The 14,733-nt window shown below is 38.7% G+C and overlaps 1 protein-coding gene across 1 annotated transcript; it reads left to right on the top strand.

The window, feature by feature from the left end:
- Positions 1-5,642: 5,642 nt before the first annotated feature.
- On the top strand, positions 5,643-10,099 carry LOC139132925 (uncharacterized). The gene is made up of 3 exons (XM_070699278.1): positions 5,643-5,741; positions 7,169-7,531; positions 9,450-10,099. The coding sequence occupies exons 1-3, from the start codon at positions 5,699-5,701 to the stop codon at positions 9,452-9,454; spliced, it is 411 nt and encodes a 136-aa protein (XP_070555379.1). The 5' UTR covers positions 5,643-5,698; the 3' UTR covers positions 9,455-10,099.
- Positions 10,100-14,733: the final 4,634 nt, after the last annotated feature.

The following is a 14,733-nucleotide window of genomic DNA, read 5'->3' as shown; positions in this document are numbered from 1 at the left end:
TCAATTCTCAGAATTATTCTCTTGTTGGCTATATTTCGCTTCAGGAATGGAGTTGACTGTACTTCATTAAATGTACATATATAAAATGCCGAGCAATCTTGGGGAATATGTCTATGCCGTTGCCGTGGAGGAATCTATAGCTAGGCACTGACATAGCGTGATGACTATGTCTAAAAGCAAGAAGCAGAATGAAACCTTTGTTCGCTTTCCTCAAATGTTACCATTGGGTTGTACGCTTTCCATTCATTTATAGGCGTGGGTTGGTTTTACCAGTATTGTGCATTACCCTGGTACCGCCCGATACCGTAGGTTAGTTACTGCCCGGCATGGAATGTGTTGGTTATTTATGATAGCTGAATTTATGATAGCTAAATACCGTATCAACAATGGTTGTTTCCAACGACCACCTAGCTGCCCCAAAAACAGATTAGTCACGTGATCGCTGTACTCAAATGTCCAAATAGGCATTTTACCAATATGGCGTTGCACTGGATTTGGTGCACTGGGCTGTTGATATCAGGTGAGATGTATCAGGAACACTGTATCAAATGTTTGGCATTCCAAATAAGCAGGGGCCGCGAGGTAACTCCGACTCAACAACTTCAATCCAAAAGAAATCACAATGCGCTTTTTATATCATTGCTGTAACAAAAATCACTTCAGTACAATAACTATGTAGTGCTCACTACACGGATTCAAGGTATAGCATCGTGTCTTCAGTGCATTTCTGGCGGCACTTGGACAATTTTTTTTGTAATGGATCGATGATAAATTTTATGCTGGGACCGTCAAGAAATAACACCTACGCCTGTAACCCGTGGAGTTTCGTCGTACAGTAAGTTTCGGTATCAGAGGACGCGGAGTCCAATAACTTTGACGCGGAGTACAATAACTTTAGGTGTTATTGGACGCTATTTGACCTTTGACCTCAAAACACCTTTACGTCAACGCGAGGAAAAAGAAGAGAATATTTCACATTTTTACAACAATATATACTTCTTAACATTCAGTACTTCACAAAGCAAATCATGGTCAGTCCAAAACCGGTGAATTTGAGTGAAATTTTCGCTGATCACTGCGTCTCACGTGACTTGACTAGACCACAGTCCCTCATATGCCTCAGAACCATTAGATACGGAAGAATTTACTGATATGAACAGGATGTGCATTACCAAAGAATTGGACAGGGGACAGAACCTATTACCATCTCAGACGTCCGAAAACGGCAGACTACTTTTAATATTAGCACGATTGGAACTAATTTTGCAGAATATGATCTTTTTAAATTTATCAAAATTACTAGGTGCTCTATAGCTCAGTTTTCCAGGGACTGTGACTAGACGCAGCACGTAGTAAGTATAGGATAAAGCCCGAGTACGAGGGCTCTTCTGGTATATAAAGTCCAACCCAACGATAAAATGTCGAGGCCGCAGGCCGAGACATTTTATCGTAGGGTTGGACTTTATATACAAGAAGAGCCCGAGTACGAGGGTTTTATCCGACTTAAAAACTATCGCCCCTAACTGATATATTTTCGTTTTCAATGTGTTTACGTCAACCGTCCCCTTTGTCAATGTAACATGTTTAGGATATGAATTAAAACTTTTATTTGTGAAATAGCCTTCCAATGTAATGGAACATCCTATAAATGCCCTAGGGCACATTATATAAATGCCCTGGGGCACAGCAGATTTTGTGTTGCAGCTGGTTTCCGCTGTGTTACCAAAATTGAATATTAAAACGTACCAGATGTCTACAGAATATGACATGTTCACTTTTGATTGGACAGTACTTTACTACGGCGCTGTCATTCGTTTCTGGAATTTGGTGACCAAGGCTTTATGAGTAGATAAAACACCCTGAATTGAGCACTCTGATTGGTCAATCAACAGTAGATAGTTTTTAAGACGCAGATACAGGCAAACCGCCATTTTGAAATGAGACAGTTTTTGGTCTCCCGGAAGTTGTTAATTGTGCATGCCCGCACATAGTGTATCATTTTTTGTGGCATGCTTTTTAGTCTAATCTGGTGGCTGCCAATATTTCAAAACTTGTAAGAATGGTAATTAAATCCTAGGTTAAAATTCTAGCCACGTTCGGCGGCATCATGAAACTGTGATAATTTTAGCTTTACTTCCAAGTAAAATTGAACAGCCAATGACAGCGTCCCATGATTCAACCAATCAGATTTCGTAATTCGATACATGGCGGTTTCGGCAGGCGGCAGAAGTTGCAACTGAAAAATGACCTCAGGGCAGCACTGCCCTTAGGGCAGTTCAGAGTGGAGGAAACATGTGCACAACCTCCAATGACGTCACTGAGGAACTGTATGTCTGCCCTGAGGGCAGCTCAGACATTGCTGCCCTCAGGGCAGATTGGCAGATAGGATAGGAAATATATGTCTGCCCTTAGGGCAGCTCTAATATATTGCTGCCCTCAGGGCAGATCGGTAGATATACACTATGTAATACTTTAAGGATAGGAAATGTATGTCTGCCCTAAGGGCAGCTCTAATATATTGCTGTCCTCAGGGCAGATTGGCAGATAGGATAGGAAATGTATGTCTGCCCTGAGGGCAGCTCTAATAAATTGCTGCCCTCAGGGCAGATCGGTAGATATACACTATGTAATACTTTAAGGATAGGAAATGTATGTCTGCCCTAAGGGCAGCTCTAATATATTGCTGATAGGTAGATATACACTATGCAAAACTTATTGCTGCTCTAAATCCAGATTGGTAGATTACACTATGCAATACTTTAAGGATAGGATATATAAATATGTCTGCCCTGAGGGCAGCAATATGTCTGAGCTGCCCTCAGGGCAGACATACATTTCCTATCCTGAAAGTATTGCATAGGGTATATCTACCAATCTGCTCTGAGGGCAGCAATATATCTGAGCTGCCCTCAGGGCAGACATACATTTCCTATGCCCACACATCATTGCATAATTGTATATCTATCAATCTGCCCTGAGGGCAGACATACATTTCCTATACTATCTACAATCTGCCCCGAGGGCAGCAATATATCTGAGCTGCCCTCAGGGCAGACACACATTTGCTATGCTCACACATCATTGCATAATTGTATATCTATTAATCTGCCCTGAGGGCAGCAATATATCAGAGCTGCCCTCAGGGCAGACATACATTTCCTATCCCATCTACCAATCTGCCCTGAGGGCAGCAACATATCTGAGCTGTCCTCAGGGCAGACATACATTTCCTATATATCCTATCTGCCAATCTGCCCTGAGGGCAGCAATATATCTGAGCTGCCCTCAGGGCAGATATACAGTTCATCTGAGCTGTCCTCAGGGCAGACATACATTTCCTATATATCCTATCTGCCAATCTGCCCTGAGGGCAGCAATATATCTGAGCTGCCCTCAGGGCAGATATACAGTTCATCACTGACCTCATTGAATGTTGTGCACATGTTTCCTCCACTCTGAGCTGCCCTTGGGGCAGCGCTGCCCTCAGGTCATTTTTCAGTTGCAACTTCTGCCGCCTGCGGTTTCTTACCTGCCTCTCAGTGCTTGTCACTGAGGCGGGACCAGCCAAAGTGAAATTATACTGCTGACGCAAAATTTCTACCACGCGCACTGCGCAGCGCGGGTTGAAATTTCGTTCTGTGCGCTTAGTGGGCAAACGTTTAGGTATACTTACACTTTCAAGGCGCGTGTTACCTTAGATAGAGAAATTGTTGGAAGCATACTTGACTGAAACAGAGTACACTGTACATGCTAGGTCTGGAAGATGGGCAGTTGGGAAATTTCTATTTTGCTAAAATGTTACTGTCAACGAAGAGTCAAAACATATATCGGTAGTGACAACTTCAATCGTCCAGCGTTGAATTTAATTCTAATCTTAAATCAATTTTATTATGTGTACAGACTGTGAAACTTCCAGATACAGTTCGATTCAATATAGGGCTATCTGTATATAATACAAACAATAAATTATCGACAAAATATCTACTTTGAAAAAGCACGCACTGGTTGGGGTATGACAAATTTATCACTTTCGCAAACTTAGCAACTTTTCAGCTAAAACGTAAATTGTAATTGTACAAAGATCATAATCAATCACAAAATAAAATGGAACACTTGTGCAAGTTGTGGACCAGGTTTAGACACCTTTTTTGAAACAATCTCCTGATATGCAGACTTTCACTGAGTGCGCACTACTCACTGACAAGTTCTGGGGCCCCGTTGTCGTTAGCGTTGGAAATGTTTGTAAATTTTGACGGTTTCGGGGGTTCGTTGATAATATAATGGAAATAACAGACTCCGCGCTGACCATTAACGTTTATTTATGAACGCGGGCTCGAGGAAAGTCAAAATTAACGTGCTCGGTAAGCCTCGCCCGTTAACTTTTGGTTTTCCTCTCTTCCTTGCCCATAAATAAACGTTAATGGTCAGCGCGTCGCCCGTTATTTCTATATTATATCGCCTGTGAATGATTGGAACTAATTTAGGAGAACAAGATATTGTAGTAATATTGGTTTAACCAACAAATTTAAGCTTGTCTATTTTTCGTGTTTTGTTGTTGTTTTTCCTAAACTGAGCTATAGAGCACCTAGTAATTTTGATAAATTTAAAAAGATCATATTCTGCAAAATTAGTTCCAATCGTGCTAATATAAAAGTAGTCTGCCGTTTTCGGACGTCTGAGATGGTAATAGGTTCTGTATTCTGTCCAATTCTTTGGTAATGCACATCCTGTTCATATCAGTAAATTCTTCCGTATCTAATGATTATCTGAGGCATAAACAGCAGAAGGAAATTCGGGGCACAGGTGCGTGCAGTGTTGCTTGGATAGTAGATGGAAGACCCGGGAATCGAAGTGTGAGACCGAAGGCCAAACTTTGCCATTTATGTAAAGAATAGAAGGTATGACATGTTAAATCGGCGAGAAGTCCAAAACCAAACAATAAACAACTGCCCTCACAAAAGTAACATCAGACGGTCGAAAATACAATCAAAAGTTAAATCTTTACTCCAGTAACTGCATTTGACCGATACATACCACATTCAGGCGAAAAATCACAGTCGAACAATTCTCGCATAACGTTGCCATTCAACCATTGAGATGTGTATTTTCACTCCCATAATCCTTTGTACTTGAATAATCTCATCGGTGATCTGGCATCCTGGATGCGAAGAATTGCCGGAAAACGGCCTGAATAGTAATCAACAGCAACTGTGGTATGTCTTTTAATTTATTCAATTCTCAGAATTATTCTCTTGTTGGCTATATTTCGCTTCAGGAATGGAGTTGACTTTACTTCATTAAATGTACATATATAAAATGCCAAGCAATTTTGGGGAATATGTCTATGCCGTTGCCGTGGAGGAATCTATAGCTAGACACTGACATAGCGTGATGACTATGTGTTGAAGCAAGAAGCAAAATGAAACCTTTGTTCGCTTTCCTCAAATATTACCAGTGGGTTGTACGCTTTACATTCATGTATAGGCGTGTGTTGGTTTTACCAGTATTGTGCATTACCCTGGTACCGACCGATACGGTAGGTTAGTTACTGCCCGGCCCTGGCATGGAATTTGTTGGTTATTTATGATAGCTAAATACCGTATCAACAATGGTTGTTTTCAACGACCACCTAGCTGCCCAAAGACAGATTAGTCACGTGATCGTTGTACTCAAATGTCCAAATAGGCATTTTACCAATATGGCGTTGCACTGGATTTGGTGCACTGGGCTGTTGATATCAGGTGAGATGTATCAGGAACACTGTGTCAAATGTTTGGCATTCCAAATAAGCAGGGGCCGCGAGGTAACTCCGACTCAACAACTTCAATCCAAAAGAAATCACAATGCGCTTTTTATATCATTGCTGTAACAAAAATTACTTCAGTGCAATAACTATGTAGTGCTTACTACACGAATTCAAGATATAGCATCATGTCTTCAGTGCATTTCTGGCGGCACTTGGACAATTTTTTTTGTAATGGATCGATGATAAATTTTATGCTGGGACCGTGAAGAAATAACCATTATTTGAATCGTTGTCTGATATGAGTAAAACCTGTCGTCAGTTTCATATTAAAGATTCGAATTCGGTCAGTTTAATCTTCAACAAACCATGGATTCTTAATGAGAACATATAAGCTTATTGGTGATACAATGGTAGGCTCGGTCGTGTTCCTGGTTCGGGAAAATTTTATTGTAAATTCTAATGGCTTTGCTCGCCTACTTCTCACGTCATACTTACTACACAATTTTTGTATCTTTAATTGCTTATACATTTCTTACGGATTTTACAAGTTTCGTTATTGAGGTGTAGAAGTAAACGATTTGATTTCCAAGGTAATTCCTTGATGCCCACCATTTGCCTTTACATGCAATATGCTATGATATGATATCACGTGTTCTATTAGCACTCATGTTGATACGATTCACGAAAAGGTGATAATGGGTAACAATGTCCAAGCATTTTCAAAAATTGATAATACATTATATGATATCACATATATATCGCACACTTGTGTATAACTTCGAGATTCCCATTGCTGTTGTTTGGTCACAAAATTTCTGAGATAATCACACACAAAATACGTTTTCCTATAATGCATCACATTCGTTTCTTAAGGTATAGAACGCACCTCGGGGACAGACATTCGGACTCTCAAACTTTTACAATTCTCTTCTGATATACCACATGTGGGGGTTCATTTTAAAGCTCTTGGTGAAAGAAAACTTTTCACCGGCTTAGTTTTTCGAAATTCGAAAATTTTTATTTTTCTCCATAGAGTTAACACAGGGATGGCGGCCATTTTGAATTTCCAATATCGGTAAATCTTAGGTAATTTGTTTCTCTGGTACCAAAATTTGCACGGTGACCCCCTATTTTTATTCTTGATTTTGAAAGAGAATGATTGAAAGATTCCTTGAGGAAAGTTAGAGCAAAAGTTAAGTCTTTCACTTTTGAGGTACATATTACCTTAAGATCAAGCACGTCACGATGAAAGCTGTTCATATACACATGTCAATTCGTCTATAACGTTTTTTCTGGACAAATACTTCCAGTGCCAAGATTATAGTATGGTACTACAGCCATCGACAGTGAAAAATTTTGTAGTGAAAGTAATGAACTGTACTTTTTACTGTGTATTTGATGTTAGCTCGCTCTTTTTTTCAGTTCTACATATACATGTGGACGGTTTAACTGTTAGAACAGAGCCACTACACTCGGGCCATGTCCTATCATCTACAATACTCAAATGTAACCATGATGTTCCAGAACTGAACAATAGAAGAGTGGTCAAAGCGTGGACAATGATATCTGACCAGACTGGCAAAGAAGAGTTGGTATTTTTAGCGAATGATCTAGAGGACGGGACGGGATTCGGCCGTTATCGAGATCGTGTGAATATCGTTGGATCAAAAGCTGATTTGAACATCTCTAGACTCGAAGTTGCTGACACGGGTGACTACAAATGTGAAATTGATTACTACGTAGAAGGTTTGTCCGGTGAAGGGAAGACAAGACTCAAAGTTTACGGTACGTTTTATGTTCACAAAGATTTGTAGGTTAAACTCAGCTTCAAAGTTACTCATGCATTTTGTGTTTGTCACTCTTTTACGCAATGAAATTAATAAAAATTGACACATGTACGATGTATATATGCTCAAATTGAAAAGTCATATACTCGATTTGAAGGCAATTGCGGTGTAAGGCAGTTTGGCAATTAAAGTGTCACCGGAATATAAGGTGAAATGAGCGAAGTATTATTATATTAAAATTGATACTTAGACATTATAAAGCACACCCAGCGACGGTATACCACGAGATTTTGACCAGTTCACGACTTATATGCACGAGCGATAGCGAGTGCATATATGAAGTGAATTTGCCAAAATTGACTAGTATACCTTCGCTGGGTGTGATTTATTGCGATTATATCATAAAAGTATATTGAAATTCAATTAGGCCACAAAATTGGTGACCAATAACTGACACACAAACAAATTTCCTTACAATGATTAACATGCTCATAACTGTGAAATACATAAGTGGGCCACAAAATGGGTGACCAATTAACAGTCTAACAAAGAATTCACCTACATAGGTAACTCATTTAATCTTGCCCCAATCTTGTGGGGCCCAAACACAAATCCATACATGGTAAAATGTGGTGGAAAGGGGAGGAGGAGGGCGTTGTTAAAGTTCAGATGAGGTCCAGCTGCCGAAATGGCAGTCACTGGAGGACCGTCTCAGGGCAAAAGAGGATAGGACAAGCCTACTCGATGACCTCTTGAACCCGCCACAGGTGGCGCTGTATGAACGTTTGCAGGAGATAAAATTCCTTTCTTTTGTAACTTCTTCTACCTGAGATAGGCGTTGTTACAAAGGAAGTATGTATCTTCCATGCATTAGCAAGCACCTACAAACTCTTCACTCCAACTTCTCGAATTTTTGGCCTCCACCTGCCAAACGTATGAGAGCTTTTCAATAGTAGAAGTCAATCTGTCCGTCCGAAGACAACGCTGGTAGAGATCACAAAGAAGTCTGAGTTTAAAGTAATAACTTGAAAATTTAATTTGTCGAATATTTGGGTGCATTATTGCAGAGGAGATGCCCTGCATAACTAGAAAATGTTTGAATGTTATGGGGGTTTTCATAAATTTGACAACTTTAATGTGATGATGGAGTAATAATATTTATGCTGATATAAATGTTTTCTTATTCATATTCCTGATACTTACGTCATAATTGGTTAGTGTGTCACATAGAGAACAAGTTTTGTGAGTAAGCTTAAAGCAATAACTTCACGGTTTGCTCAAATGCTCCTGAAATTTGTGTAGGCAATTTTAAAGACAAAGTTCCTAATCTTTTTATCAAAACATCGAAGTAATGTGAGTCGTGCGCAAGGTACAAATATGGTTTTGGCATACAGTGAGATAATAGGGCCACGGGCGATTACACATAAGGGTATACAGAACTGTTCGTGCGAACAACAAGAATAGCATGTTAAAATCTACCGTGATTCGGTTTGATTGAAAACCATGCAGAGCATGTGTGGGTTTTTCTTAGTCGGATAACGTATTGTTATGACTACAGCCGTATCTTATAAATTTTAGTATCTTGAACAATATCAATTTCTGCTTGAGAATGTTTTTTTCATTATTGAATAATCATTTGAACTATTGGAAGAAAAAGAGGGGTCCAAATTTCACCAGTATTGTGCCGGAACAGGATTTGATATTTAACAGAAATAAGAAAAGAAGTCTGCATGTCAGCAGAGAAACTTTTTCGACTACATACGCCAGTTGCTGATTGCTGGGTTTTCCAAATGACAACACTGAAGTGTTTTTGCATGCACAAATCATAATTTTCATTTGCTATTTTCCCTGACTCTGTTGCCTTCTAGCGATGTTAAATATTTACTAAAATAATATTTGTATAATGACACTTTCAGAGTGAAATTAATTGCGAAGACGCAAACAGAACGGAAGAAGTTTTTGCACAATGACGTCAATACAAATCAGAGAGAATTGCTGGAAATTCCACTCGCTGCAACGCAGTGCATCAATCATTATCATAAAGGTGACAATCAATTCAAAGTATACATTTAGGCGATGATATACTGGAATCAGGAGTACTGCCAATGAAGGAAGACTGCAGACGATGTCCCGCTAAAAGGTCAGCAGGCGCGATGTCTTCATAGCAGTTGAAAGTATCGAACCTTGAAATTTTTTTGATGGTTTCCATCAAGGCTAACAGTAAACCATAACACAGGCAAATCAAATTTTACAGAAATACAGTGGTGAAAAGATGCTCTTACTACTTAGTCATTTCTCTATGCTTATTCTATAAATGTCTCACTAGAAATTGTATTCCACATTTCAGTAGAAAGATATCTGTCAATATGTTTATTTCCAGTTTTTAAACATCCTAGCAATTCGACGAAGAGATCAAAAATTACTTTTTAACTTGCATAAAGAAATTATCTGATTCATTGAAAAAGCCTAGGAAAGGTACTTCTCAATATCTGACATTAAATAACTGTGTTCTGTTATGTTCCGTTTGCGATTCGAAATAAAGTTTCTCGCCGTTCTTCAAAATTCATGTCGAAGTGCCTCTGCTAAATTTGTTTACATGCCTCGTGTATGTGTTATGTCTGATGTTACCATTGACAAGCGAATTGCAGTCCGTATTAAAACTTTTTTGTCAACAGAACACCGTATACTGTACACAATGGGTCACATTTTGCGGGAGTAATTTATTACCGAGGTCCTGTAACTTCCCGTTTAAGAAAATACTGCAAAGAATGCAAGGGGACATTTACGCAGTGCATTACCCGACGCGAAGCACAGGGCGGTTCTCTGTACCCATGTCCGAGTGCATCCTTTTGCGATATTTTCGTAATAACCTACAGTTACGCTATCACAAAATCTTGTGTTTTCTATTAGTCATTGCGGCTGGGCGCAAGTTGTGCGAAAGTTGCAAGTCTTGCGCCTCTTTTTTTCAATACAAAGAAATTGTGTGAAGTGGTATTGCGAAGTAGATGAGTGTTAATTACTCGCAGAGAAACTGGAGTCTTGGTCGTTAAAAAATCCCAAATCTTGCGAATGTTTGGTCTTTTCGTGAGGATTGAATGAATGACATTACATTACATGCTGCGACAGCTAAACAGGCGCAACTTGCGAGAGTCTTATGAGCTACGTGGCTCAATCGCGCTGTATACATACAATGTTGAACAGCGCCCTCTGCCTTATAGTCACCGATATCGACAATTTCGCACTTGACTACGGTCAGTCGAGACTTGACGGGTTCCAAAATTTGCAGTTTCAATGTAGTGACTGATGCATATTCAAAAAAGTACTGTACCGTACAACCATATCTATCAGTCCTAGATTTGATAATTCAAAATAGTCGCCAAGCTTCGTCCACTGCGATGCATATATCGTAACATTTCTGTCCGGGAGCTATTGTGAGAGTTACAGGCAACAAGCGTGTTCGATGTCTATAGTTCATTGACAAGTGACCAGGCCTTGCATGTAATGACTGTTCAACCTGCACCATAAACCGTGGACGTTTTTTATCCATGCATGCAGAGCTGGCAGTGGGGCTCAGAAATTCGTTGAATTTCATTGAGGTACGTTTCTACTAGAGCTATTTGCGAGCTATTTGTCCCGATGTTTTCCCAGAAAGTGAAATTTCAATTCTTGAGACAATTTTATACAAGTACGTAAAAGTGAGTAAAATTATTCGAGTTTTGATGGAGATTTAAATAGAGGTGTGTGGCTACGAAAATAGAATGCTGACCCAATAATTTTCATTCAAGATATATAAATTTCAAAACTGCAGCTACCATGTGTGAAATTTAAGTGCTTGGAAGTATGATTGAACAAAGTATTTTGTTGTCAAAATCGGAAATTTCAATATAAACTGTGAGCGAAATGATATAAAGTGTGATCATTCAGATTTTCATGATAACATTTCCATGGAAACGTTTCAAAAGTTTGACATTTTTGGACATGACGAAAATTTTTATGGTCATTAGAGAACTGTACATAGATTAGGTAAGGTCAAATTACGTGGAAAATTATATAATTATCGTTTTCTCGATGTAAAAATTGAATGCATTTCAACTCCCTCCATTCCCAAAACTAATCTCGTAACGTGGAGTTTTTTCCTTTTATTTCAATGTATTTCAACATCTGTTTATGCTCTTTGCATGAGAGAGAGAGAGAGAGAGAGAGAGAGGAGAGAGAAGAGAGAGAGAGAGAGAGAGAAAGGAGGAATCACATGTAATCTAAGACTTCACAAATGACTTTAGCTTTTTGGCAAAACTAATATTCAAACTTTGAAAAACTTTCACCAGGTAAAATGCTTGATATACAACAATATACTACTGATTCTGTACATTTGTCAGCTACACGTTAGTATGCAAATAAAATGCACAGGTACAGTTTACACTGTCTCCAACAACATGCTTTATGTATACTCTTGTCCATCATAGATATCAACGCATTGACATGTTCCATGTACAAAGATATACGTTACGTTACCACTAATGTGATGCTTCATGATTACACTGACCGTATATCAAGCATTTTACCCTGTGTTTAACTGAGTACTGACTGTTTGGTGCCTGTAATAAAAACATTTGACAGTACCAACGTGATTTTTCAAATTCAATGTCATTATCATCAGCTGTGAATCGGAATCGACTGTTACTGAGTTGCTCATTCTAGTTTGTGATGAGAAGAGAAGACTTTCAAAATGTTGAGAGAAATTCCGTGCAATTCCACATTCAAAGCCAAGCTCACAAAATAATTCTTTTATTAGTCCTTTTAGGAAATAACGGAAATTTCACAATCATTTCACATGAGGAAGTAACGTGAAAAAATCATGTGAATAACGTAAACGCTATAGGATTGATGAGCAATGAAATCATATACGACGTTGTATTTCTCATATCTCACTGAAAAAGCGTTCCTCAGTTGCGCTGGCGGTATACAAAGTAAGCTTATTTGACGGCGCTTTAGTGACCGTATAGACCGAAAATGTTAATGCAAAGTAAAGCCAGCCTAGTGAACCCTTAAAAAGTATCACATATTCGATGAGGGCCAAAGCGTGAAGCCCTTTGACACAAAATTTAGAGCTTCATTGTCAATAAAACTAGTGAGGTAGAGTTCTCAGAAAAGTAGACTAAGTCTTGTGAGATTGTAAAAGAAGTTCTGTGATTGATAAGGAGACTTTCATTTTAGAACATAACACATCTGTTACACAGATGATGAGTGACAGCACTTCTAACTTTGACTTTACACAGCGATTTAGCAGTTTCACTGGATTACTATTGATTTTGCCAGTTTTAGACTATTCTTGACGGAAGTAGCAGGGTACCCTTACCTATTCCGTACACTGTGTACTCACCTGACTCAATTTAATTTGAGTCCAGATGGCCTTTTACTACATTGTAAATATTCTTGGGAATAGAACCTAGTGCTTTTTTATCTTATATCATTTGGATTATTAGATTTCATTTTATGACCATCAAATTCGTATGTAAGGTAAAATAATCAGTATATCAGCATGTAATAAATTATGTGCGATGTTACATCTCCGCTCTATTTTGTAATTAACAGTATTTTGAAAACTTGCTTCTCGTAAGTGTCGAGGGGAGGAATTTTTAATAAATCTTCGCAGCACAAATTGACATAGCTGAAGTTGAGCAGTGACCTTGTGTAGGCCTATACTGTGTTTGGTTGTTGGAACGGCCAAACTTTCCCCGAGATGCGCGCCATCTCTGATCTTCTCTAAAATATTCTTTTAACCTCGTTCGCAATGGTGACAAAAGTGGAAGCGACACTTGGCGCGTTCGTTCGTTCGTATATGCATAGAGAAAAATAGAACGTTTCAGCGACGGAAAATTTGCAGGGTACAAGGCCACGACCGATTGTTACTGCGAACACAGTATTCTGTGCTTAGCGATGGATAGATCTCACGGTATGCATACCATGTTTGTCTCCAAGTCTCAAATGTAGTACTTTATCTCACGTTCAAAATGTTAGGTTTATTGTCTCTGACAATAATACTGTACCATTTGACGTGGGGAAGAATACGCGTGAAGAGGAGAAAGCGGCATTCATTTCGAGAGCCTCCAAGTGAAAATAAGAGTCGGTGAGTGTCATCACAAAAAACATGACGACTGCATGAACGTGAACGTCTCAAAACTTTTAAGTGCCCGAGAAATTTATAAAATTTGATTTAAGCTATCAATTTATTCAGAAATGATTACAAATATGAACTTTCTTACTTAAGTGTTAGACAGAGAGTTCGGGAAGAGAGCGAACAACACCATGAGTCAGGAGAGAATAACCCTTCACAAGCCGGCGTCGATGAATCTCAGGTAAGGTGAAGGAAATTAAAGGTAAATTACTTGTTTCGAACATTTCTTGTTTGCGTTCCTGGCTTTGGAAGGAAGGAAAAAGCTGCGGTCATTTTAAATAAATTAATTTATTGTGTTAATGAACTAAGATTAGAAGTAGTCGGGATTCAGATGATTAAGGAAATAGTCGGAATGTTTTACTGTCATTTTTGAACGGTGGCAACATGACTAGTGTTATATCATCATTTGTGGGTTTTGCACTCTTACGTTTTCAACACTTCTTCAACGAAACACTTGACAATGATGTTTTTGTTACATTATTGTGGTACAATTCATACAAAATACTGTAATGCTTTAGTTTGTTAACACCAACATAAAACAATGACCATTTACTGTTTTGCGTTTTGCCTGCATCTCATCCATTTCTTTATTTTACGCTGTGTTGAAACAGTTTTTACTTCATTTCTTGGTTGTTGAAGCGCTTGATACATTGCTATTGCAATGGTGGATGTACATGTACCTGTTACAGTTTTATTTCTTTCGCGTTCGGTCTAATAACAATACTTACAATACGTTAAAACTCATAGGTAACATAGGTTACAAACGCAAGCGTACAATAATACCAGACTGTTTTTGGCCGTGTGGTTTCTGCCAAACGTTTAATTGTGTACACCTATCATAATTGAATTCGTAAAATGATGACTTTATCGCTTCAGTTCAAGGCTTCGAAAGACAAATATCTGATATGGTAATCTGATATGTTTCATGATCCCAGTGTGTATTGCAAAATTTTGTACAGCTATACCTTAGTATTGTCAACGCACATTTTATCATTTTCAGAGGAATGGCGATGGTGTGCAGGTTC

This window comes from Ptychodera flava, chromosome 5 (assembly GCF_041260155.1).
Source record: "Ptychodera flava strain L36383 chromosome 5, AS_Pfla_20210202, whole genome shotgun sequence".
Classification (NCBI taxonomy): domain Eukaryota; kingdom Metazoa; phylum Hemichordata; class Enteropneusta; family Ptychoderidae; genus Ptychodera; species Ptychodera flava.
The sequence above is the reverse complement of the archived record's forward strand: the minus strand, read 5'-3'. Positions and strand labels throughout refer to the sequence as shown.